Source organism: Megalobrama amblycephala, linkage group LG4 (genome assembly GCF_018812025.1).
Source record: "Megalobrama amblycephala isolate DHTTF-2021 linkage group LG4, ASM1881202v1, whole genome shotgun sequence".
Taxonomy (NCBI): Eukaryota; Metazoa; Chordata; class Actinopteri; order Cypriniformes; family Xenocyprididae; genus Megalobrama; species Megalobrama amblycephala.
The window spans coordinates 25,974,346-25,999,741 of NC_063047.1; the positions used below are offsets into that span (position 1 = coordinate 25,974,346).

At 36.1% G+C, this 25,396-nt stretch overlaps 1 protein-coding gene across 3 annotated transcripts in view; it reads right to left on the reverse strand.

Annotated features, from left to right (window-relative positions):
* Positions 1 to 2,271: 2,271 nt before the first annotated feature.
* Positions 2,272 to 25,396, reverse strand: part of tnpo1 (transportin 1) — a 40,236-nt gene continuing 17,111 nt past the window's right edge. The window contains exons 6-24 of one of the 3 annotated variants that reach the window (XM_048188583.1): positions 21,119 to 21,200; positions 19,941 to 20,063; positions 19,359 to 19,477; positions 18,709 to 18,769; positions 18,040 to 18,211; positions 17,799 to 17,951; positions 16,778 to 17,003; positions 16,502 to 16,673; positions 16,091 to 16,177; positions 15,253 to 15,360; positions 14,961 to 15,119; positions 13,520 to 13,607; positions 13,328 to 13,426; positions 13,149 to 13,244; positions 8,405 to 8,480; positions 7,141 to 7,240; positions 6,978 to 7,052; positions 6,769 to 6,895; positions 2,272 to 4,939 (exon numbers count right to left, since the gene is read on the reverse strand). In XM_048188583.1, coding sequence (XP_048044540.1) covers positions 6,788 to 6,895; positions 6,978 to 7,052; positions 7,141 to 7,240; positions 8,405 to 8,480; positions 13,149 to 13,244; positions 13,328 to 13,426; positions 13,520 to 13,607; positions 14,961 to 15,119; positions 15,253 to 15,360; positions 16,091 to 16,177; positions 16,502 to 16,673; positions 16,778 to 17,003; positions 17,799 to 17,951; positions 18,040 to 18,211; positions 18,709 to 18,769; positions 19,359 to 19,477; positions 19,941 to 20,063; positions 21,119 to 21,200 — 2,104 coding nt within the window. In that variant the 3' untranslated portion in view covers positions 2,272 to 4,939; positions 6,769 to 6,787. Of the gene's footprint in view, positions 4,940 to 6,768; positions 6,896 to 6,977; positions 7,053 to 7,140; positions 7,241 to 8,404; positions 8,481 to 13,148; positions 13,245 to 13,327; positions 13,427 to 13,519; positions 13,608 to 14,960; positions 15,120 to 15,252; positions 15,361 to 16,090; positions 16,178 to 16,501; positions 16,674 to 16,777; positions 17,004 to 17,798; positions 17,952 to 18,039; positions 18,212 to 18,708; positions 18,770 to 19,358; positions 19,478 to 19,940; positions 20,064 to 21,118; positions 21,201 to 24,278; positions 24,523 to 25,396 lie in introns of those variants that run through there. The other 2 variants (XR_007184634.1, XM_048188584.1) reach the window with 2 other exon arrangements.

The window sequence follows — 25,396 nt, forward strand, 5'->3', positions numbered from 1 at the left end:
TAGGCCACATATAGTTAGGAATTTTAACACATTGTCCATCTACTTTGACCCTGTTTCCCACATCAAAAACAGAACATTAATTATTTCAAAAATAAAAAGTGTGCTATAAGCAGAGAAAATACGCCAGGCTTCTTCTTTCCAAAAATCATTTACATAATCACATTCATAAAATAAATGTGGTATTGTTTCAAGATTACAATTACAGAATGTGTATTGTGAAGAAATGTCCAACTTAAATTTAGAAAGAAAAGAGTTACATGGATAGTAATTATGAAGAATTTTATAGTAAAGTTCTTTCATCTTGTTAGGTAACAAAAATGTATTGATACCAGACCATACATTAATAGTAGAAAGATAAGGATAATTTATTTTCCATTGCAAAAAAAAAGCTTTTGGGTGACAGCTGAACTTCTTAATAAGGATTCTTCTCATCCAAAAATGGTTACATTTAACGTTACAGAGCTCCAGAACTCCAACTGACAATTTGGGTTGACAATTGACACATTTTGCTACTCTGTAACTACAATATGCCCTAACTAGATATAACTGTCACAGACACGCCAGGCTCCAACACCCTCCAATCACAGCGCACCCAATCTCCAGAGTACTGATCACTCAAACCTGCACCTCATCACCTCACTCATCAGCACCAGTATTTAAGACACTCACACACTCAATCACATTGTCCGGTCTTGTTTGTTACTAGGACTCATCTTGTATGCTTACCTCAAGGACTCCCGTGCCACTTACCTGTATCCAGCGATCCCTCGTCCCCTCATGTGTCGCCTGCTTCAACCAACTTCAACTTCACCCTGCAATCACAGAAAGGACAGTATCTTCTATCTCATTCCAACTTCTCTTATTGCACTTATTACTCACCTGTGTTTGTGTTCTCTACTTGTCAATAAACTACCAATAACTGTGATCTTCTGTCTCCGAGCCGTCTGTATTGTAACAATAACAGCTTGGGTGAGAGATTTAATAGCCCAATCATAAATTTTAGATGAGGCATCCAGTTCAAAAATTGTTGTAAATTCAGAATAGGAATAGAAGTTACCATCCCTTTTTAACAACTCTAAAATAAAAGTTACACCTTTTTTGTTAAACCAATCTTTTTTTTTTTATAAAAAAAAAAAAAAAAAATCCCACACCGCACATTCTGATTATTCATTATATGATACTTCTATGGGGGGAAAAGTTGTGGCAGAAGCCAAGCTTACAGGCTTCCAAGGCTTGCTTATGAAAATTGGCAAGCTTGATTAGGAGTTTGCTGCAATTGAAATCGCAAGCCAACAAAAAGTGTAAGCCTCCACATCTATAAAATTTTCATGTCTCTCACTGTAAAACTCAAATCCTTACACTCTTTCCTGGTATAATAATCATAGGGTTATATTACAAAATGTGGAATATTATATGAAATGTCAGTGTACTGAGCTACTGTTCTTGGACTGACACTGAAAGGGATAGTTCAGCCAAAAATGAAAATTTTGTCATTTACTCACCCTCAGGTTGTTCCAAACCTGTATACATTTCTTTGCTCTGTTGAACACAAAGGAAGATATTTTGAAGAATGTGGGAAACTGAACAGTTCTGGGGCACCATTGACTTCCATAGTATTTATTTTCCTACTAATGGCGCCCCAAACTGTCTTCAAAATATCTTTCTTTGTGTTCAGCAGAACAAAGACATTTTTACAGGTCTGGAACAATTCGAGGGTGAGCAAATGATGACACAATTTTCATTTTTGGGTGAACTATCCCTTTAAGTATCAATCAAATATCCTTAATTTTGGATATTTATAAATTAATTGTGTGGCAGCTCTATCATTAACATTTTACAATAAGGTCTCATTTGTTAATGTATGAACTAACAATAGGCAATACATTTGTTACAGTATTTATTAATCTTTGTTAATGTTAGTGAATAAAAACATTGTTCACGTTCACAGTGCATTGATGTTAATACTTTTGTTTTGATTTTAATAATGTATTAGTAAATGTTGAAATGAACATTAAACTAAGATTAATAAAGGCTATAGAAGTAATGTTCATTCTTAGTTCATGTTAACTAATAAACTTATTGTAAAGCATTACCGGTATATCTCTTGGTATTAAAGATAATCCAAATGGATAACTTAAAAATGCTGAAATTACTATGCACTTAAATGTAAAAAGAAAAAGGCAGAACATACACAAAAAGGTATTTGAATCAGTCCCTGCATTTCCAAACTCGTCAATACTTTTAAATTCATTGGACAAATAACGTAATCAGTAATTTTTGAAAAGGGTTTATTCTTATCAATGTACAGATCCAAGCAGTGAAACAAACTCACGTCCATAACAATGTCATACAAATATCATTACAAAATTTCTACAGTACAATATATATTCTTTGCATGATCCAAAATATTTGGTGGCCCCTAAAAATGATTACTTTCTATATTTTAAACTTTCTTCAAAATCAGATTATAAAATAAAAGTCAAAAGTCACTATAAATGAAATTGCTCTCGGACCAGAAAAAGGGAGCTTTTGAGCAAAGGTTTCCTTCATTATTACATTTTCTTAATTTCCACACATATAACTATACAGCAGTTGGTGCAGTTTAGGGTGGGGACACAACATTTAGTTTCTTACATTTTGTACTTCACAAAAACAAAACGAGAGAAAAAAAAAAGTAAAACCATTAGATTCATTACTGTGCAATCTCCAAGTCTCATGGCCATATTTATACACCCACCCCCCAAAAAACTCAAGTTTAACTTCAAGGCGTTACAGTATATACTGCATTTATATTTCATAAATAACAAGTGTTCACATACATAAGGGCCAGTTTCTTCCATATTATCCCCACAAGAAACTTTATGAGTGTCTACTAACTGATATTATATCTCCTCTAATTAAAAAAAAAATGGTTTACATTCCTTTACGAGGAGACAGAGTGACAAAAATACGCCAGTTAGAAAGGATATTCACCAGCAGCAAAATGGATTAGAGTGAATTGCTCTATTATTATTATTATGAAACACGGGAGAATGAACAGCAGAGAAAGGCATACATTAATAAAAACAGCAAAAAAACAAAAAAAAAACAGTAAACATACCTCCTGAGGTCTCTACAAAATAAAATATTCAAGTAGAAAATTACAACACATAGCAGCATTCATAAGTGTAAGACGACACACTTAACATTCATAATATCTCCCTACATCTCGTTTCTTTGTTTGTTCTTTTCATTTTTTTTTTTTTTTCAGTCAGAAGAATCTCCGACCCCTTATCAGTTACAAATGTAAAACAGCTGGAATGTGACAGACAAACGGAAGAAAATAAAAACACTTTGCAGAAACACACCAGCACAACACAGACTCAGAAACACCTGACAGTATCCCATGGTGTTCAGATCTAAAATGATAAAACATTTCTCTGCTTACATCCTTAAAAGTCTGACTCTCAGCTGGTAAAAAGAACCATTTCACGGGCCTCCAGAGGAGTACGAACATCAGTCTTGTCTGTCTGAGACTAAAGTGGCAGCAACTTTTAAGCACAAAGTTTTTAATACCTAAATCCTCACACTCAGGGATACATTCAGACATTTTAAGGCTTGCAACTATTCACATGAGGGACACAAATACTGCCTCCACAAGCACTGTACTGTCCAGGATTATACACAACACAACGTGGGACGTTTTTTAAACTTCATGCACGAGGTAACGAAACTAAAAAAAAAGTCACAAAAGCATGTGGATGGAAAAGACGTCACCTATTGCGTATGTGTGGAAAAAAAAACACATTATTAAAACTAGTCTTTATGAGGGGGGGCTAGAAAAACAGATTGCTCATTGGGCCACCAACATGCACAAATCAAACAACTAAACATCCAGATTAACCCGATCAGTCGAAACAGATATTACAAGCATCTTCAAAATCATGCTCTGAGCAAACTAAGCAAAAAGAAATTGCAGATGTCTCAAAAACGAACAAAATGTGTGTTTAAGGTTCACTAGTTTGGATCCATGTCACGCCACGCTGGAAAGTGAGACTGTGGAATATTAAAGCCTCGTACAGAGCGGTGAATCAGATGTTTGAACCGTTCAAACATCCTCACTGTGTTAATACGGAGTCTTCCCTCTCGCTTTGCGCATGCTAACGGAATTTACCAAGACAAATTTAGAAAAAAAAATAAATAAAGTTATGCAGTCATTCCGGTTTTCTTCCTTTATCTTCGCATCACTGACAATCTAAGAATGTTCAAAGATGAAAACCCTTTCACTATCAATGATATGAGAGGACTTACATTTCTAGTTACGTTGTGTTACCTTTTAGACGGAGCGTCTAAAATATGGTACGCTTTTAGCATTTACCGTCTGTTTACCGTCTACTGCTGTGCATTGCTGGCACACAAAATACAGTCTGCACACTTTCATGCAGTCGAGCTATACCCTACATCACCCCATGCATAGGGACTTATGCTTAGAGTCCAGTTGAGATTTACATCATACCCACCCCTCTAAATGATACAGTCCAGAAAATAAACAAAACTCTGTTTTTTCAGAGCTTGCCTCCAGGCACTTTCCTATGTCAGGAGTGCAACAATACAGAGTTTACACATATCTTTGTGTCATTGTTTTTTTTTGTTTTTTTTTTAAACCCCTGGATGTCCCGTTACATTAAGTGCCCTGGTGAATGAACGCTAACAACGTATTTTGTTTTCACCCTCATGGTTGATTGTTATGACATGATGAAAAAGCTTTCCTCCCTATTTTGGTTTGGCTTGGCGAGGTGTCGTCAACTAGCGCCTTAGCTAACACTTCCCTCCCACCCCGTCTACAGGGGTCCATTGGGCCGTATGGCTCCCTCCCCTGCTAGACCACCCTTCCCCCCAGGAAAAGGGCAACATATGCCCCGGGTATCAGAGGTTCCCATCCTCTCCCACAGTCAATAAGCTGAAAAACAAGACAGAAAGAGATAAAATTAGATTCATGTTACATGTACAGTATCATTAGTAAGTAGATATTGGTAACACTTTACAATAACAACCATTAAAGGTTCATTTGGTTAATGCTATTGTAATGGTATATCTACTGATCACTGGGAGAAAATCTGTAGAATGGACTTAAATTTGATCAAGCTACCTTAATGAAAGTTTAATAAAGTTTTACAAAATATTTAACAAATGAACCTGCATGTGATAGAATATGCAAAATGTAATAATTAACATAATAAATAAATTGTAATAATTAAATTGACACTTTAAATTCTGCCAAATATACACCCTACTGTTTAAAAGTTTGGGTTCAGGAAGATTTTTTTTTTTAAATCTTATTCAGCAAGGATGCATTAAATTGATCAAACGTCACTGTAAAGACAACTTTAATGTTACATTATTTCTATACTGATCATAATAAGAAATGTATCTTGAGCACCAAATCAGCATATTAGAATGATTTCTGAAGGATCATGTGACACTGAAGACTGGAGTAATGATGCTGCAAATTTAGCTTTGCCATCACAAAAACAGGAAAAAAGGAAAACTTTTTTTTTTTAATAGTAAAATCTTTAAATTGTAAGAATATTTTACAATATTACTTTGCTGTATTTTTGATCAAATAAATGCAGCCTTAGTAAGAATAAGAGTCTTCTTTCAAAAACTCCAAACCGTGTGTATATAAGTATATGTAAATATATATATGAAGAGTTCCACTGCAAAAACCTCTAAATCCGTCTGACATGTTTTCTTTTAAATGAACTTTTTTTTTTACCAGGTTCCTATGTTTAGGTTCAGTAATTTCACTTTAATGGCAATGAAATCGGTTATTGAAATGCCTTATTTTAAAAAAAATGTCATTTTAGTCAATTCATTGGTATTTAACAAAAACCTCCAAATCCACCTCTTAGAGCAACAAGACATAGTAAAACGTCTGTTTCTGTCAGTTTTACAGCAGCAAAAGGAACACTATTGTGTTTACTCTCTACTCACGAAATCCTGTCATTGCCACTGTAAAGAGGAACAAAACATGATAAAAACTTGCAGCTCGGCAATTGAAAGCCGTCAATCATCTTGGAATCATAACATTCGATTTGCGTCTTCCGATTGGTTCTTCTGTGGATTTTTTCTGACAAAGGGAAGTGACGTTTAGTGGTTTCTGCCAATGAACCGGTATTTCTGATTGGGTTGACGCTGGGATTTAGCAGATTTGAAACGTAAGTATTTGATGAACATATACTATGTGCAGAGAGCATTCGCTCAATATCATTATCTTATTTTTGACGGAGGTGACGTTTAGCAGCTTTTTCATCTGAACTCCTTATATATATAGACAGACATTTTTGATATATTTTTACTAGTGGGTGCAGGACACTATAGTTCATTTATGTAAGTGAGGATCGCAAAATCAAGTAAACTGTAACATATTATACCCAAACATTCTTTATACAGTGGACTACCAGTAAAACTGATAAAAATTTGGAACCAAAAATTATTCAGACACTTTGACCTGACCATGTTTTGCTTAAGTGTTATCTGACATAATTAAGATTATTATTAATTATTTTTAATTTTTTTTTTTTCTGACACAGTTTAACTCTGAGATCTTATCATATTTTATTGCCATTTTTTTAACTTTAGTGAATAAACTGTATTAATGAATGAAATGTTCATGGTGTCTAAATACATTTTGGTTTGACTGTGTGTGTGTGTGTGTGTGTGTGTGCGTGCAGGCCTATTTATAAGACATTATATAATAAACCTATAGAACATTTCATGGAAATTTACCTCTTCAATCAGGTAACATCTACACCCCATAAAAGGCTGCAAGTCTCTCTTTGAGTGGAAGGGGAAACTGGTCAGAAAAGCGTCTCCAATTTTCATCTCCAACCTGGTTCTTAAACCCATGCAAGATCTAACAGGGAACACACACTTAAGTATGAAGCATGCGTCCACAATCATCTTGTAGGTTTTTCCCAACTCACAGACTCATATACCTTATAGAACATTTCTCGAAGATCGTCTTTTGGGTTCATCCAGGATGCTACAGCATCACAGAAAAATATAAAGTCCTGAAGAGGGACAGTAAAGAAAACAAAAAGGATCATTTTCGATTGTCAGAGCACTCACAGAGACATTACTGAGAATATCGTGTCGTACCTGCACCACACCACCAGGGTTGACTGTGATCATGGTGCAGATTCCTCTGAACGCAGAGTCTTTTTCTTCATTGTCTCTTATATTGCGAAGAGAGGTGCACCTAGTGAAGGGAAGAACCAGTTTTCAAATAACAAGCCTATGCGGTTAGTTTACTTGTGGACTAACACATAATCAACACAATATCATGACTATCACCTCAGAGCACCTTGGGACGAGCAAACGTTTTAAATCACAGAGACTGGTCAATCGAGAAACCAAAATTTGTATCTTCTTTGTAATGAAAACATTCTCTTGTTGAAACCGAAAAGTAGCTTTTGGGTTTACCTGAAGAGTTTAGCTTGTTGCAATATTTCCTGACAATCCCACAATAATTTTACAGAAAATGAAAATATTATTTTTTTAATCATTAATATCATTCGTTCTTAATCACATACATCTAAGCTTCTTTAGTAATCATGTTAATGTTTATAAAGATCTTCAGCTGCTTTTGCGGTAAAACAACCTACTTCTTTATAAATATACAATACTTACACAACAAATACAATGTCTATATAGCACCATGTATTCTTTCAGCTGCTAGTTTATAGAGTTAAACTAGTGCAAATTTTGGGGCAGGCATTCCGGGATAGAATCATGCAGCTAAAAGACTCCACATCTAATGGGGAGGAAAAATGCTTTTTCCATTTCTCTTCTTTTTATACATAGATAACTAGCGCTTTTGTTTCCTGAAACCAGCAAGCATTTGATATTACCCCATGCACTCAATTAGTAGTTAGATAGCGACAATAAAAGACGAAAACAGAAGTGAAAACTGAAATAAATCAATTGAGAATACATGAAGGTGCTACTGAGGCAAATTAAACAACAAGACCTAGAGGGACAGGGTTAGTCACATGGTTGGCAATGATTTAGACTGAATCATACAGAACAGAGAGAAAGGTAGAGAGAAAGAGAGGGATGCCTTCTCTCAAATGTCTTGAATAGGCCTCCTACTGTGTCTCCTTGCATGGCTTTTTTCGCAAGAAGATCTAAATATTATGCGGGCGAAATTTTATGCTCCGTTTATACAATTCTGTACGTTTCTATACTAGCGCAAGGCATGAAGAAAAGCAGGAGCCTTTTCAAGAACACTGGGACAAGGTTTGGAGAGAGAGACTGAGCGAGGGAGAAAAGAAGGAAAGAAAGAGAGAGAACCATAGGGAGAAAAGCCAGAAGATAGACAGAAAGAGGAAATGAATGAAATAAAAGATTGAATAATACACACCAGGGTCTTATAAACTGCTGTAGCATGGGTGCCACCTCTTGAGGACAAACGTAACCAAGACGACCAATTGTTATTGCTAAGGTAACGCAATCACGGTTATACAGCACCAAACGCCAACCAAGACATGAGCGAATGAGGGGGGGAGGAGAAAACAAAAAGAAACAAACAAACAAACAAACAAACAGACAACTCAGAAACAGAACTCAACAGAATCTGTGTATGAGAATAAACACAAGATTTCACTAGTGCTCTTCACAGCCCCAGACTACAGGGTCAAATGTAAAATATGACACTAAAAAACATAGATCTCGTTTAAGGGAGGAGTCTTAGAAAACACGGCTTCTTTGGTGTCCGCCAAATTCATGTAACTTTTCTACATCACCGTCGTGATCGCGTGTTTTTTTTTTCCCCAAATCCCTGTTTTAAAGATGAAGACTACAGAAAACAATCTTGTTTTATAAGATTTTCTCCCTTAAACTCACAAAAAAATTCTTCAGTAGAACAGAAAAGTCTTGTCTCTTTTGTTTCTTTAAGAAATGCATATTACGCCAAGCGAACTACATGGAGAGGACTAGATTCCACCAGGATCTTAAGAGGCACAGAGGAGGGAGACCTAAGTTTAAGAGACACAAAACTATGCAACATTCTCATTAAAGACAGGCATTTATGAACAGTCCAATGAGACATGCAGAAAGCAGATGATTGGCTCATTAGAGAACGCAGTTCAGTGCAGGATGGGCTGATTCAAAGAATCTGGAAAACAGTTAAGCACTTCCCACCATTATTATATTAAAGGGTAGGTTCAGTCAAAAATGAAATTCTGTCATCAAGTACTCACCCTCATGTCGTTCCAAACCCGTAAGACCTTTGTTTATCTTCAGAACACAAATTAAGGTATTTTTGATGAAATCCGAGAGGTTTCAACCTTAATGTTATGAAGCGATGAGAATAACAATACAAATTTCTTCTCTCCCCTGTCATTCTCCTACGCTGTTCAAGTAGTAAACACAGTGCAGTGCTTCCGTGTTCTGCATCAGAACGGCAACTCTTATTTAAATATTGGCCAGCTCCTGCATCAGCATCACACGCATGCGTCGTGGTGCTCATGTGAACAGCATCGATCAATACTCAGCCATCATTCTGGCGTACAACACGGAAACTCTGCACTGTCTATACAACATCAACAGCATAGGAGACTGACAGGGAAGAGAAGAAATTGTTAAATAAAGTCATTATTTTTGTTTTGTTTTTGCACACAAAAAGTATACTTCATAACATTAAGGTTGAACCACTGTGGTCATGTTGACTATTTTAACCATGTTTTTAACTACCTTTCTGAACATCTAAAGGTGCAATAACGTTGCTGCCTATGTGTGAATCAGATACCCTCAGATTTCATCAAAAATATCTCAATTTGTGTTCCGAAGACGAATGAAGGTCTTGCGGGTGTGGAACGACATGAGGGCGAGTAATTAATGACTGAATTTTCATTTTTGGATGAACCCTTTCATTAGCAGATAAATAGATGATCAAATACTCACAAATTGGACAAACTCAGCATCATAACAATAATGATATAAAACCTATACCATAAAGAAGAGATACACTACCATTTAAAAGTTTGGGGTTAGGAAGATTTTTTTTGTTTCTGGAAGAAGTCTCTTCTGCTCACCAAGGCTGCCTTTATTATATAAACAATAATATTGTGAAATAATGTTACAATTTAAAATAAATATTTTCTATTTCAATATATTTTAACATGTATTTCATTATGGTGATGCAAAGCTGAATTTTCAGCAGCCATTACTCCAGTCTTCAGTGTCACATGCATAGATATGTATACGTAGATGCCACATTCGACCACTCCAGACACGTCGACGTGCCCGGCATCTTTGAACGGTCAGTGTGTCGTCACTTACAGTAAGAATCAATGATGCCACAACATTGAGCAGCTTCTGATTATGAAACCAAGATTTAAATTCCTGAAGAAATTGAATAACCTTTCACAGGTGAGAATGTGTTGGTTTGTGTTTTTATATCTATTAACTCAATATTAAAGGATTTTTACTATGATACTTTTTAATGTTTTTAGTACTTTTACTATGGTAAATTTTTGATGTTGTGTTAGCTTCCACCTTCTTCTTATTGTTTTTTGTTAGTTTAGCAAAATCATCTGCTGAAGTCTTCTGTAGATACAGATATTCATACAAGCCACTAATGAGGAATCTATTGTGTATGTGTATATACAGTGCACTAGATAAATGAGTACACCCCCTCTGAACAAATACAAAAGATGTATTTTCTTTATGATCACTAATAAAATTCATGGAAAGATGGCAAAACTAAAATGTATAAAACATATACATAATATAAACGGAAAAATAAATATATGTCATTAATAGCCATAAAATAGGTAAATTAGCCAATTTTGTTTAAATTAAGGATTGCAGAAATGAGTACACCCTAGATTTAATTCAACAAATGTATAATATCCTAGCACTTAGTATGCCCTCCATCATTTTGAATATACTGCTCTGACCCTTCTTGGCACAGAGTGTACAAGTTCATGACAAATTTTCACATCTGGATAATGAGCCCCTTAAATGCCCTGATATTTAATGGGGAGTGTTGATCAACTCGTCTCTACAGAATCCCCCACAGGCGCTCAAGAGTGTTAAGACTGAGTGCAATACATCTCCACAGAAGGTTTTTCACCTTGGGAGAATGCATATCCTCATTGTCATGTTGAAAAAATGCCCAACAATGCAAGGAATGAGGAAAGGGTAACTTCTGTTTCAAGTCTGTGTATTAAATTACACAGTGGTGTGGGAATTCATGACAGCATTGATAAAGCACAACTCCCTCACACCATCAGCACTCATACATCCCTATAAAAGAGCTTTACTACCACTGAACTTTACTGTGGAAACCAGGCACTTCTCACTGTACTCCTCCTCTAGCAACACCGTAACATTTTGGATGCTGTTAGATCCAAAATGATTGATTTAGTCTTATGAGATCAGAGTATTGATTCCCAGAATCTATATTTTGTAAATATGGGCTTTGGAAATGGCTAACTGACTTTGTGCTTTAGCTACAGTAGGTAGTTCCAGTGAGAACAACAACCATGCATGTCATTTCTGCAGGCTGCATCTTACTCTGTGAGATAAACAGTCACTCATTTCATAGCTTTTGCTGGCTCTGAGACACTCGCTTGGTATTTCTCCTGCTCTTTGTCTAGCAAAAAAATCCCTCATCACCAAATGAAAGCTTAAAATGAAGGCCTGATTATTTCAGGGGCCTTGTCACAAGTCCATTGTTTTTGAATTTCTGTGTTACTTTTGCTATATTTTCACACTTAAAACAATGATTTTGGAAATCCTCCATTGTTCCATTGTTGTCAGCATTAAGTCTGAGAATGATTCAGTGGGCTGATTCAGTGGGCTTCAGGAGGGTGTACTCATTTTTGCTACACATTATCACCTAAATAATAAAATCTTATTTTATATTATATTATATATATATAAAATAAGACCCTGAAATCATTATTTTTATCAATTTCTTATCATCATCAATGTTGAGAAAACGGTTGAGCAGTTTTTCAGGATTCTTTGTATAGAACATTCAAAAGAACAGAATTTATTGTAAACAGATTTTTTGGTAACACTGTAAAAGCCTGTGCTGTCACTTTTGATCAATTTAATGCAACCTTGCTAAATAAAAGTGTTTGTTTATTCGTCTTATCCACCCCAAACGTTTGAACAGTAGTGTGTTCATAGACTGACTCATAAAAATGGTCAGTGTGGATTTGTCTATGCCACATGCTTACTTTTCTTTTTTTTTTTTAAAAGGACTTAGTCTTTGTGACATTAATAATCAAGACATCAGCAATCCTGCATCAAACATTAGACGTCCTTGACTAAACAACATTCAACATCTATTGGCAGATATGCATTCACATTGAAAAAGAAAAGTAACTAAAACAACAGAAATAAATCGACAAACAGGAACACATCTATAAGTACCCTTGTTTCTGTGGGAGTATGTTAGGAGCATTACACTTCACCCTCATTTAAAAAAAGGCATCAATGTCGGCGGACATTACGGCTCAGACTAGAGCTTCAATTTGAGCAGACCAATTAGAGTGGAGTGTAAATATTGGGAAATATTTTGTGAGGTACAGGTGCTATACATTCATCTAAACACCACAAAACAGATTTAATTTGAGGTTAGATGTTTTCTCTGAATTAAATGGAAAAAAGAAGACTATTTTAGATTAAAAATCATTCAAATCAAAGACGGCAGGTCTTAATACTCCTTTCATGGCTGGTTTACATTTATCATTGTTTGTAATATCTCACTGACTGATGCTTGTAACTTAATTACGGTGATATTAACTCTACTTGCTAACATAGAATTCACTGTTTTATTAATCAACTTCAGTAAATACCACGGCTGGACTGTTACAAGGTCTGTTATATTTATTTCTGAAGACAAGATATGCTGAAGGGGAACTGACTTTGCCTCTAGAAGAAATTAGCATAAAATTGCTCCTATTCTTTTTCATTACGCAGTTAGTAAGTTGATATGAAAAACCTTTATCAAACCTTGTAAGGTCCGCTTCCTGGAGTTTGTATGGAGATTAATAAGCACTGCGGAATGGGGACTGGGAGAGTTTGGGAAAGGAAGAGGGCGGAAACCTCTTGTGAGGGGTCAGCCTGGTCTAGCACCCCTCATATGGTACCTGTATTCTCCAGCAGAGTCTTGGGTGTGTTGGGTCTGTTTATGATCTCCACAAGCTGCTGTAAAACCATCGGGACATACGGCTGCATCTCAGAACCTGAGCAGAGAGATAAGTAGCATGTTAATCTTGAAGGTATAATGAAATCAGTGAATAACTGAAGATGGTGATAAAACTCTTACCCATCTGAATCGATATTTCTCCAATGGCCCATGTTGCATTGTTGCAGACTGATATCAATTCTGGGTTCAGGTTGGTGCCTAAGATAGGCATGAAGTTAGCTAGAAAGGAGAGATTAACACAAACAAACAATCAAAGGTAAACAGAGATGGACAAAATTGAGAAAGTGTCAGTGAATATGTGCAACCACATACCAATGCAAGGTTTGACATGCTGGAAACAGGCTTTGGTCAAATCTCCCAACAGGGCAAAAGAACTCTGTCGAACCTCTGGCATTTTATCCTGAGAAAATACAACAATCAAAAGACCATTACTTTTGCAACATTACAAGGCTAAAGCAGTTTTTGCAAGCCTGTTTTTTATACTCAATTTTAAACAGGTGGACTGGGGTCCGGTTCATAATTGGTATGAAAATTGATCCATCCTAATACACTAAAGTGAATTTGAATCGATTTCATAAAGTTAGCATTGTCGAATTACATTTCTCGTAGCTGCTTGTCCACAAATAAATTTGTCTGTGCAGTTTGCATTATTTGCATCTCTTGCAATGCATCTGCAGCAGGCAAATCTAAGTGTCAGTCTGTGGAAGTAAAGATTAGATGTTAAATCTAGATGGGCAAATACTTTGTACAGAAAAGTTGTTTTCTTTTTCTCCTCAGTCGTTACCTAGCTACAGTGGCAAACAGCTGATGCTAATACTCACTGCGGCACTCATGTTGACACAAACACGCCACAGTTCAGGCCAAAAGTACACTACCATTCATAAGTCAGTAAGATTTTTGCTTTGAAAGAAATTAATACTTTTAGTCAATTTATCAAAAGTGAAAGTAAAGACATTTATTATGTTACCAAAGATTTCTATTTCAAATAAATGCTGTTGTTTTAAACTTTCTATTCATCAAATAATCCAGAAAAAAATTGTATCATGGTTTCCACAAAAATATTAAGCTGCCCAGCTGTTTTCAACATTAAGGATAATAAGAAATGCTTCTTGAGCAGCAAATCAGCATATTAGAATGATTTCTGAAGGATCTTGTGATACTAAAGAAAAAACTGCCATCACAGGAATAAATTACATTATTAAAATAGAAATAAATGTAAATAAATAAATAATACTATTTCACAGTATTACTGCTTTTACTGTATTTTTGATCAAATAAATGCAGACTTGAGCCCTATTCGAACGGTAATTGTTTCTCTGTGATTTTATTGCCATCCAAATCTGGAATGTCAGTGTTTTTCTCCCACCATCCTCGTAAAAATCCCCAACCAAATTACCTACTGTTTTTTGACAAACGCCTAGGTCGAATACCGTCAGAATTGGGCAGGGGTTGGGAAGCTTTTTTGACCAAAGAGCCATTTTTTCATTTTTGGTTAATGCATTTTTCCAAAAGAAAAAAATATTATAATATTAAATATTAAAGACAATTCTTTCAAATAAAAAAATCTTACAGACCCCAAACTTTTGAACATTAGTGTAAATGAAGAGAGAACTAATGAGAGAGGAATTTAACTTGGGTTTGAAGTGTGAACCAACCAAATGAAGTGTGAATCGGCCTAATATAACTAACAATACCATTAGGTTAGACATATCATGCCCCAGTGCCACAAAGCTTCGATATGCTGTATAGTTACCTGCATGCACTGGTACATGAGAGTGAGAATGTTGCTACGGGCAACAAGCTGTTCAATGTTCCCACCGAGACCCTCTGCTAATCCGCTGAGCAGGTCCAGAGCCACAATCATGAAATCTTTATCAGGAGCTTCATAAAACTCAGGCTGCGTCTGGTGGAGCTGTGTGACAAAGAGAAAAGATCATGTGATATCCACTATGTTGGATAAAACAACGGTTTCAAATTATGTCCGTTTCTTATTTTGCAATATTTTCCACATGGGATTGTGTGTGTATGTTTGAGCGGTCTCTCACCACAGCCTGGGCGAGTGTTTTCTGGACCAGGTTGACACAGCGTTGGTAGACAGGCTCACAGTATGGCAGGAAGCCACTCTGAAGGGCCGTGGCCACAGACGAGAGACACTACAAGAGAAATGAACAGAGAATGATAAAGACCTTGTTCTTGCATACACTGACATGCAAAATTCTGAACAATAAAAACATTTCCTCTGCTTTCAGCTGAATTAGTCCGTTTTTTCCTCTGCATGTCTAAGAAATTAGTACTTTTATTCAGCAAGGATGCATTAAATGAATCAAAAGTGACAGTAAAGACTTTTATAATGTTACAAAAGATTTATTTTTCAAGATTTTCAACTTTCTATTCATCAAAGAGTCTTAGAATATTAGAATGATTTCTGAAGGATCATGTGACACTGAAGACTGGAGTAATGGCTGCTGAAAGTTTAGCATTGCCATCACAGGAATAAATTATATTTGAAAACATATTAGAAATGGATACTTTATTAATTGTAATAATTTTACAATATTACTGTTTTTACTGTATTTTTGATCAAATAAATTCAAAAATTTGATCAAAAATTCATGACAGCATTGATAAAGCACAACTCCCTCACATCTTCAGCACTCATACATCCCTATATAAGAGCTTTACTACCACTGAACTTTACTGTGGGAACCAGGCACTTCTCACTGTACTCCTCCTCAGCTGCTGTTAGATCCAAAATGATTGATTTAGTCTTATGAGATCAGAGTATTGATCCCCGAAATGCAGACATGGTGAGTATAATAGACTTTAAAAAAATTTTACAGACCCCAAACTTTTGAACAGTAGTTTATATAAATGAAATGTTACCTCCAGTAAGGGAAAGAGATCTTTATCTTCATCTTTTAGCTGGTTCCATTTTTGTATCAATGGAGGCATCAGCATCTGTATATATTCCTGGAAATTGAGCACAGTGCATGTGATCAACAACACACATACAGAAGTCATACATGTGTTTATTAGACATACACTGCTGTTACTAAAAAAAAAGATGGCAGACAAAGCAAGAGAAATGTTGATTATAATTGCATTAATACTGTAAATATTTAAATTACAAATAGTTTATTGTAATTAAAAATTGATTATTTTGCCAAATACTTGTTGGTATACAAAGGTTTTGAGTTTGTTTCCTTGTAACAATCTACCTCTACTGTATATGTTTGAAAATAAAGATATGTGCCTGATACACAAGTGTTTGTGTGTATTTGATCGTGCAATTACTGGTTTGTTGAGATGGTGGCCCACAGAGTCAGCCAAAGTCCCAATGGCATCATAGAGAATGAGTAGGTTCTTGTGCTGGTATTTACTGAAAGCAAAGACCAACGTGTCCAAAATATAAGCAAGGTACGGCACCAGCTCAGTGCAAGCCTCCTCTTCAAGGGTAGCAAAGGCACTGTGGGAGGAAGAGTGAGAGTCAGAGATTTAAAGAGTTGATGGAAGGATAAAAAGAGATCTCAGGTAACACATGACCGTCATACAATATTGCGAAACGCTCACCTGCAGGCAGCCTCCTGGACGCGTTTGTTGCTGTCAAGTATCCGTTTGAGCAGTTCAGTCATGAGCGGTTTGAGGTAGGTGTCGGGGGGCTGGCTAACAACCCAGTGTGCATAGCGGCTCAGAGTCCAGCAAGTGATGGACCGAACCAGCGCCTTCTTATCAGACAGACACTGTACCAGATGAGGAATCAACTCTGGCAAGTAGGGGATCATCCCTTGCATACAGCCTAAAGAAATGAAAAAAAAATAAAAAATAAAAAATAGAAATGGAGGTCACAATTTCTTAATTAATATATTCATTCTAATTAACTGTATGTACTTGATGTGCAATTATTTTGTGAAGTTGCTTGTAATCACAGTTTTTCATAAGTACAGTAATTAACACTGTAAAATAAAGTGTTACCCAGTTAAGATATACATTTTTATTAATTTGTTAAACAAAAAGTATACTCAAAAGTTGAGGTCAATATGATTTTTTAAATAACTTAATATTTTTATTTAGCAGGGACACATTAAATTGCAAAAAAAGTGACAGTAAAGTTATTTACAATGTTACCAAAGATTTAGATTTCAAATAAATGCTGTATTTTTGAACTTTCTATTAATCAAACAATCCAGAAAATGTTTGGCAGCACAACTGTTTTTTTAACATTGTTAATAATAAGAATGTTTATTTAGCAGAATGATTTCGGAAGGATCATGTGACATTGAAGACTGAAATGATGGTGCCATCACAGGAATAAATATCATTTATTTTAAAATATATTAAAATAGTAAACAGTTATTTTAAGGTAGAACTATATTTTATAATATTCCTTTTTTTTTTTTTTTTTTTTTTTTACATTTTTTCATGATAAAAAAATAAAAAAATAAATCCAACCATGGTGAACATTTCTTTCAAAAACATTTTTTACTTTTTCAGTAGTGTAGGTTAGTTCAAAAACTTCAGTTTCCCTATTTAAATGCTAATGCTTATACTATGAGTGAAACATAGTATGCATTTGTGGGTAATTTTTGAATACCTTCAGCAATGGCTCCCAGTACAAGTATGCCCGACTCTTTAATAAGCCACTCTGGATGGAACAGTAGTTCTTTCAGTAGAGGAAGAATATGCAACAGCAAATCATCTCTGAAAACATTCGCCAGGACATCCAGTGCAGCTGCAGAACATTTCCCTACACACATAAGAAAAAATAATGAAGACACAAGCAAATGTGGAGGACTTGGCTGAGTCTGTCATTTCCAAACTACACAGTTTCTTACTCAAGTTCCAGTCTGAAATTGTTTCATCGTCATCCAAATCATCGTCGTCATCCTCCTCGTCCTCAATGGAGTCTCCTCCCTCGTGTTGTTGGGCAACGGTGCGTGAACGATGGAACCTTGGGCGAATGTCCTGCTCATTGTCTGGGATTGCTTCATCCTCTTCAACATCACCCTGAAAATAATTTCCTTATTATAGGTTTTCTTTATTTTTTTAACTGATTTGGAAGCTTGTTTGAAGCCACATTATACAAGACTGAGAGGATGCTCAACACAAAATTTGTACCTATAATCAGCTTTTTTCTGCCAAACTTTTTTTTACAGCACTGATAGTTAATTTCATTTATTTAGCTAACTAGATGCTTCTTAACATGAAAGACAGGCTGAGATATGGAAAATAAAGTGCTAATAATTTGTATATGACAGCCATATGTAAATCAAAGGACAATGTGGAGTTATTTTAATGTGGTTCATCACTGTAACCAAATCATACGTTGTGTGCACATGAACTCAATGGCAAATCACTGGTGTTTTGTTTAGTATATTTGCCCCATTCTGGCCCACAGATGTGTATTTTATGTTTCACTTCTGTTTGGGCCGGCATATAAAAATGTCACAATCAGCTGATACTCAAAAAAGAAGCTTTAGAGCCAGAGAGAGAGAGAAACTGACCTTCAACAGGATTATGTCAATTTCAGAGTATTTCATTCCATTCACAAGAACTGGTGTCAATCTGTGACAAAACATGAAAAAAACATGACTGATCCTGATAAAGATGATGTTTTTTAATCAAAAAGAATGTATGTGTGTGTGTGTGTGTTAGGGCTGGGACAATACATTGAATCTGGAGCGATTCTAATATTTAAATGCTAATATATGTAAATGCGATCCTCTTTCGAATCGATTCTGGCACTGACAACAGATGGCACTACGTGCTTTAGGAACACATACTCTGCTTGTTCCTTTACACACACCACTTAAACCTAAAGTAATCATTTATAAAGTTCAAAAAGGTTGAAGTGAATTACAAGGTTGTTCGCAGTGGGCTGTGTTAACATTAATCTCACGTTATAAAAGCATTCTGAGCCGAGGTGCAAGTATATTTAACCACTTATAACTCTCCAGCAGTCTTCTTTGTGAGGATTTGAGTGTGCGGTTAAAAATTTGCCTAGAGCGCCATCTGCTGTTAAAACTAATCTCAGAATCGATTCAAGAGAGAAAATATCAGGATCGATCCAGATTCGATTCATTGCATCGCAAATCGAGAATCGATGTATTGTCCCAGCCCTTGTGTGTGTGTGTGTGTGTGTGTGCATGCTCACTTAGGCAGGTGTCCACACAGAACCTCCTTACACACGGGTTGCTCAGCTAGTGTAAGCCAAAACTCACAAGCCTCCAAAGCAACATTCTCATCTTGATCCTGTGTCCTCTGCAACATGTACTGAGAAATAGAAAGGGTTTTGTGAGTAGGTTAGAGGGTCTAACATAAAGACATTGGACCTTATTCATTCACAAGCACAGAGCATAATTATGTGTTAAAAAAAAAAAAGTAAAAAAAAAATATATACTAAAAAACTATCCCACTGAATGTAATGTAAGAATAGTTTTACGTACAAATGACAAATGAATTTAGCTTATGTTTCATAAGACTCGACTGTTCCATTTTTACCAAACTAGTCCACAAACGTCTAGTTAAAGACAGTCCACAAGAGGCTGCTGTTGCTTCATTTTGTCTCTCTAGGATTTATCACTAAACATTTAAAACCATTATGGATGATCATCTAAGACAATAGCTAATTCCTGCAGAGGTCAAAGTTCTCACTTTCAGCTCTCATGTAATATAGTTATTTATAGTGTAGTTATATTAGGTTTTTTAAGAGGAGTTACAGGAGGTGTGATCTAACCTCGATGATGTTGTGCATGTGAGGAAGGAGACGGTCTAGTCGGACTTCCAAAAGCATGACTAAAGCTCTGCACACGTTTTTCCTCACTTCTGGCTCCTCATCACCTGCCAGTGCAAACAGGTTCTGTGGCACAAAGACACACATAAAAAACATTCAAACATATTAATTTTTCATAACTAAACAATACAACAACTTCCTCAATTATCAAAAAATGGGATCATAATTCTAGGATATGGAATAGTTAGGCTGCGCACATAATGGTACAGAAGCCCTAAACGGCCATGGATTATTATTTTTTTCTATCTTGTTTTCTCGTGATCACGAGATAACAAAAGTTGTTTTCTCGTGACCACGACTTAATTAACTTTGGTTATCTCGAGATCACGAGAAAAATAAGTCGTGATCACGAGAAAACAACTTTTGTTATTTCAAGATCACGAGAAAATAAGTCGTGATCATGAGAAAACAAGACAGAAAAAAAATAATAATCCATGGCCGTTTAGGGCTTCAGTATAATGGCCCTGTTTACACCTGGTATTAAGATACGTTTTGGTCAATCGGATCACAAGGGTGACACATACCCATTTACACCTGGTGTTTTAATCTGTCACTTTTGTCCACTTTCAACCACTTCTGTCATGATTTCTTCGGGAGGAGGGTCTATGGTTGTATAAAACTATGGGTTTTTTCCGATCTTTTGATTTAATGGATGAGCTTGCGCAATTTACATATGAACACGCCGGAGACAACGGAATAACATATGGAGAGCATTAGCTTTCGTTTCTGCTCTGACAGCCACAAGACCACATTAGAAAATCAGGAATGGTGATAGAACATTGTGCTTCTTCTTACGTTTTTCGTCTTCAAACCAAACTCAGGTCTTTAGTTGAGCTTAAATTCCGTCTGGCTAGCGCGCTTCCAGTAATGTTTAAGCAATAGGTTAGTAGGCGGTTGGTAGGTAGACATTCAACCACATAAGCGCTACACTACGAAAGCAATTTGGTTAAATGCATTTTCGACTACTTCTGGAAGTGGTCGAAAGTGAGAAAGCTCAAAACATTTTACACCCCGTTACAGCTGTATTCGACCAAAATGCATCTTAATACCAGGTGTAAACAGGGCCAGTGACTATTATTTTTGACATGTCCTATTAAGGTGGTCAGGTTTGGAGGTGGTACCTCAATGAAAGGATCTATGTGCAGCATTAGGGCCTGTGTTCTGCTGATGATGAACTGGTTGACACAGGCAATGGCGTGAGACCTACAACAGACAACAAGCACAGTTCATATATCAAACAATTGCAAATCGTAAGTCTAAATTAGGGGTATCACAATATACAGTTATTAACAAAAATGTGATATTTAAAAAATGAAATAATCGATATCATGTTAATACTACACATACGTTAAAGGATTAGTTCACTTTAAAATGAAAATTACCCAAAGATTTACTCACCCTCAAGCCATCCTAGGTGTGTATATGACTTTCTTCCTTCTGATGAACAGTTATATGAATAAATATCATGATGCATCTAAGCTTTATATAATGGCAGTGAACGGGACCAACAAATATGAAGCTCAAGAAAGTGCATCCATCCATTATAAATGTACTCCACATGGCTCGGGGTGGGGGTGGGGGGGTATGGGGGTTAATAAGGGCCTTCTGAAGCAAAGTGATGCATTTGTGAATACTTTTTTTGTAAGTTGAATACGGAAGGCGTAGGATGTAGTGTAAGCGTTTTGAACTGCAAGAGTTTTACACTTTCTACGCAAGTTGAATACAGAAGTCGGAAGCTAGATATTTTACTTTATAACTTGTTAAAGCTGCAGTCCGTAACTTTTTTTGGTTAAAAATTATCCAAAATCAATTTTTGAGCAAGTACATAACCAGCCAGTTTTCAAAACTATCTCATTATCTTAGCTCGATTCACAACGGTAAGCTTGTAATAATGTGGCTCCGACATGGCGGATTTCCGTGGGAAATTTGAGCTTGCAGCAGTTCCTCTGTGCGTCATTACGTCACGTCCGTAAACAGAAAGGAGGAGTCCAGGCTAGTCGGTTTTATCACGTGAAGACACAGCTGGTAGCGGATCATTTATAGCCTGTTCTCACAGCAGCTGAAATAATTAAACTTATCATTTTGATGGCGGATTGTAATCCAGAAAGATCCAAATGACAATCATCAGTGACAAGTGGAGATTCACCCGAAGTCAAAAAGCAAAAGACTTTGGACTGTGGAGTGGCTACAGAAATTGAAATCTACAGGTAACGCTAATACACACTAAATACACAGTCACGCAATGCTGATGTTGTTAACATTAACAATTTGAGTGCAAAGTATAACAGTAATAATAATTTGCACGGTTTGACATGATCCGAGCTAAGCGATCATTAGATTTAATCATCATTAGCAGCGCGATTTATTGTAGGCCTAATGCTTTTTTCCTCAGTTGGTCAGAACAAAAGTGGCAGAAATGTTACTTACTTGTTCAGATGATATTTTCCAGTGAAAATTCTTATATTGGTCATACTTTCTAGACGTAGAATCTGTGATTCTGAAGTTCAGTATCCACACCGGTGCGGTGACTGACAGCCAGTGTTGGGTAAGTTACTCAAAAAAAGTAATCCACTACGAATTACAAATTACTACATCAAAATTGTAATTTGATTACAGTGCTGATTACTGCATGTAAAAAGTAATCAGATTACTAATTACTTTACATTCAAGTTACTTTGAAACCTACAAAAATACACCACAAACTGAAACTCATAGTTCTTTCTGTAGTTTAATATTGACTGAAAAATATTACAGAAGTATGAAAACAGCAACTTGACTTAAAAATATTCGTTAATCATCTATAGGTAGCTTATTCATTCTAATGCAATCATAACAATCGCCTGAGGGCGCTCAACGACCACTTCATCTGTGAGTGTGAGATTCTAACAAACTAAAAATAACTTATAAATATATGAAATATAAACTAATAAATATATGAAATATTGTAAACTTGTTAATGTTTATTTTTGTTTGCAGTTTTTTTATAGTATTTAATGATTATGAACATATTAAGCATGACAAACCACACAATCGATGAAACTACAAAGCTGGCAGGTATGGTATGTATGATTACAAAATAAAGTCATTAAGATTGTTATTAATATCATTTTATAAAATAACATGTAGGATAAAAGTAGGCCTAATTTTATAACGTGTTGAGCCGTTTCTGTGATAGCTCCAGCTATCCGACGCACAGTTATAGGCTACGTCAGCGTCCGGATTTACTCACTTCATTTCGTTCACTCTTTGCAGATATAGTGCACTCAAATGACATACACTATATAGGGATTAGTGAATCAGTGAACAAGTGAGCGGTTTCAGACACAGCTTAAACATTCCTTGCTGTGTGTAGCATGTATGTGTGTGGTAGCTTAACTGTGTTTATGTTTGTATGTAACTGCATTAAAGACAGGAAAAAATAGCTGAAAACATTTATAATAATATTTGAAAACAGTATTGTTCAGAAGTTACCTTCCCTCTCGATCCTGAACAAATCGCCTGAACATAAAATCTAGCTTGTTTAGGCGAGGTTAGACCGCTCTCGTCTTGGGAGCGGGTATTCTCCTCCACGCGTTCTCCGGTGATTCATAATGACGCATCTGCGCCAAACGTGATTTCTTTAGAAATGCACTTCACCTAATATTTTTTTTTCTTGTAACACAAGTAATGTAATTTTATTGACATCAGTAACTGTAATCAAATTACATAAATTTAAAATGTAATGCGTTACATTACTGCGTTACCAGGAAAAGTAATTAGACTACAGTAACACGTTACTTTGTAAAGCGTTATACCCAACTCTGCTGACAGCAAGCATTAGATTCATCCGCGCTGACGAGCTGTGCCAAGGCACAACGCACGTACAGATAACTGTTCTGCATATGACTGCAATTGCAGGTTTCAAACAAGAGATGGCGACAAAGAGGAAAAATCGTGGACTGCATCTTTAAATATGGATATTTTTCTTACACAAACTTCAAAAGGCCTTTATTAACCCATGTGGAATACATTTACAATGGATGGATGCACTTTCTTGAGCTTCATACCTGTTGGTCCTGTTCACTGCCATTATATAAATCTTGCGTCAGGATATTTATTAATATAACTCAGATTTTGTTCATCAGAAAGAAGAAAGTCATATAAACCTAGGATGGCTTGAGGGTGAATAAAGCTTGAGGTAATTTTCATTTTAAAGTGAACTAATCCTTTAATGTCACAAACATTTCAGGGCCAGTATGTATGTGGTCGACACTCCAACACAGTAAGTGGCGGTACTGCACCTTAACGCTGGTTGTCACCCATCATAAAACAGAAAAAGAAGAAGACGACGCAGTGAATGCTTCTCAACTGGAAGGCTGCGTCCTAGTAAGGCTGCATATCTAGGCTGCCAAGTCATCAAGCTTCGTCAAAGGCCATCTCAATTTGATTGATCATTGGGAGGCAGCCTTTGTTTCGTGTCCTTCATTCAGCTTATTTTGAAGGATGCATCATCTGTATCCTTTGCGTCCTCCAGTCAGCCACAATCCTTTGCACACATTACAATTCACGATTCATAATTCAAAGAGAATTAGCAAATAATGAATCGGAACTGAGCTCGTCCGATTTCATAATGCAATGCAAGACAAAAACATGATTTCAGAGATGAAGGCATTATGTTTTATTTTATAACATCATAATGCTGTCTGTAATGTAAACCACTGGGAGACCACAGGCAATTATCCTTCACTGTATTGCATTAATAGAAAGTCAGTTAATATAAAGATTTTTAATATAAAGTATTGTTCAAAAATCAATTTTAATACTTTTTCCATGTCATGACCGTAAGGGTGGAAACATTTGACGTGGCCATGAGCACTTACTACACCATCTCATTGCTGAGGAGGACTGGGTGATATGGCCGAAAAACGATCACGATAATTTTTTTCATATCAGTTTAAAGGCAGATTTTTGCTCCCGAGTGAAAGTAGTAGAAATCAATTGTGGTTTTATCATCAGAACATGACAAACACTTGACAGACTAGTGAACATTTCACAAATTAATATTACATGTTTTGTCTCTTAGAAATGCACAACCACTTTATTGTGGCTCAATTTTTCTTCTGTTTTCAGCGACAGTGTTGTTGAGAATATCAGCGCTGTTTCATCTTGCCTTAAACTAGTTTAAAATCAGAAGGCATTTGATTTGTGGTTAGTAGGGGAGAACTCTGCCCCGAACTCGAGCACTTCTGACTGGATCTCACAGCGCGTTTAGCGTCGCTTGATTGAGACGGTCAACGAGTGAATGCATTCGCTCTAAGCTCACGCTGTGGTGTGTTTTAAGCAAAACTATTAAATGTTCCATAAGCCGCGCAGTTCAAACGAGCAGCTCTGTTTCATTCTGCTTTGGCTATTTAAGAATG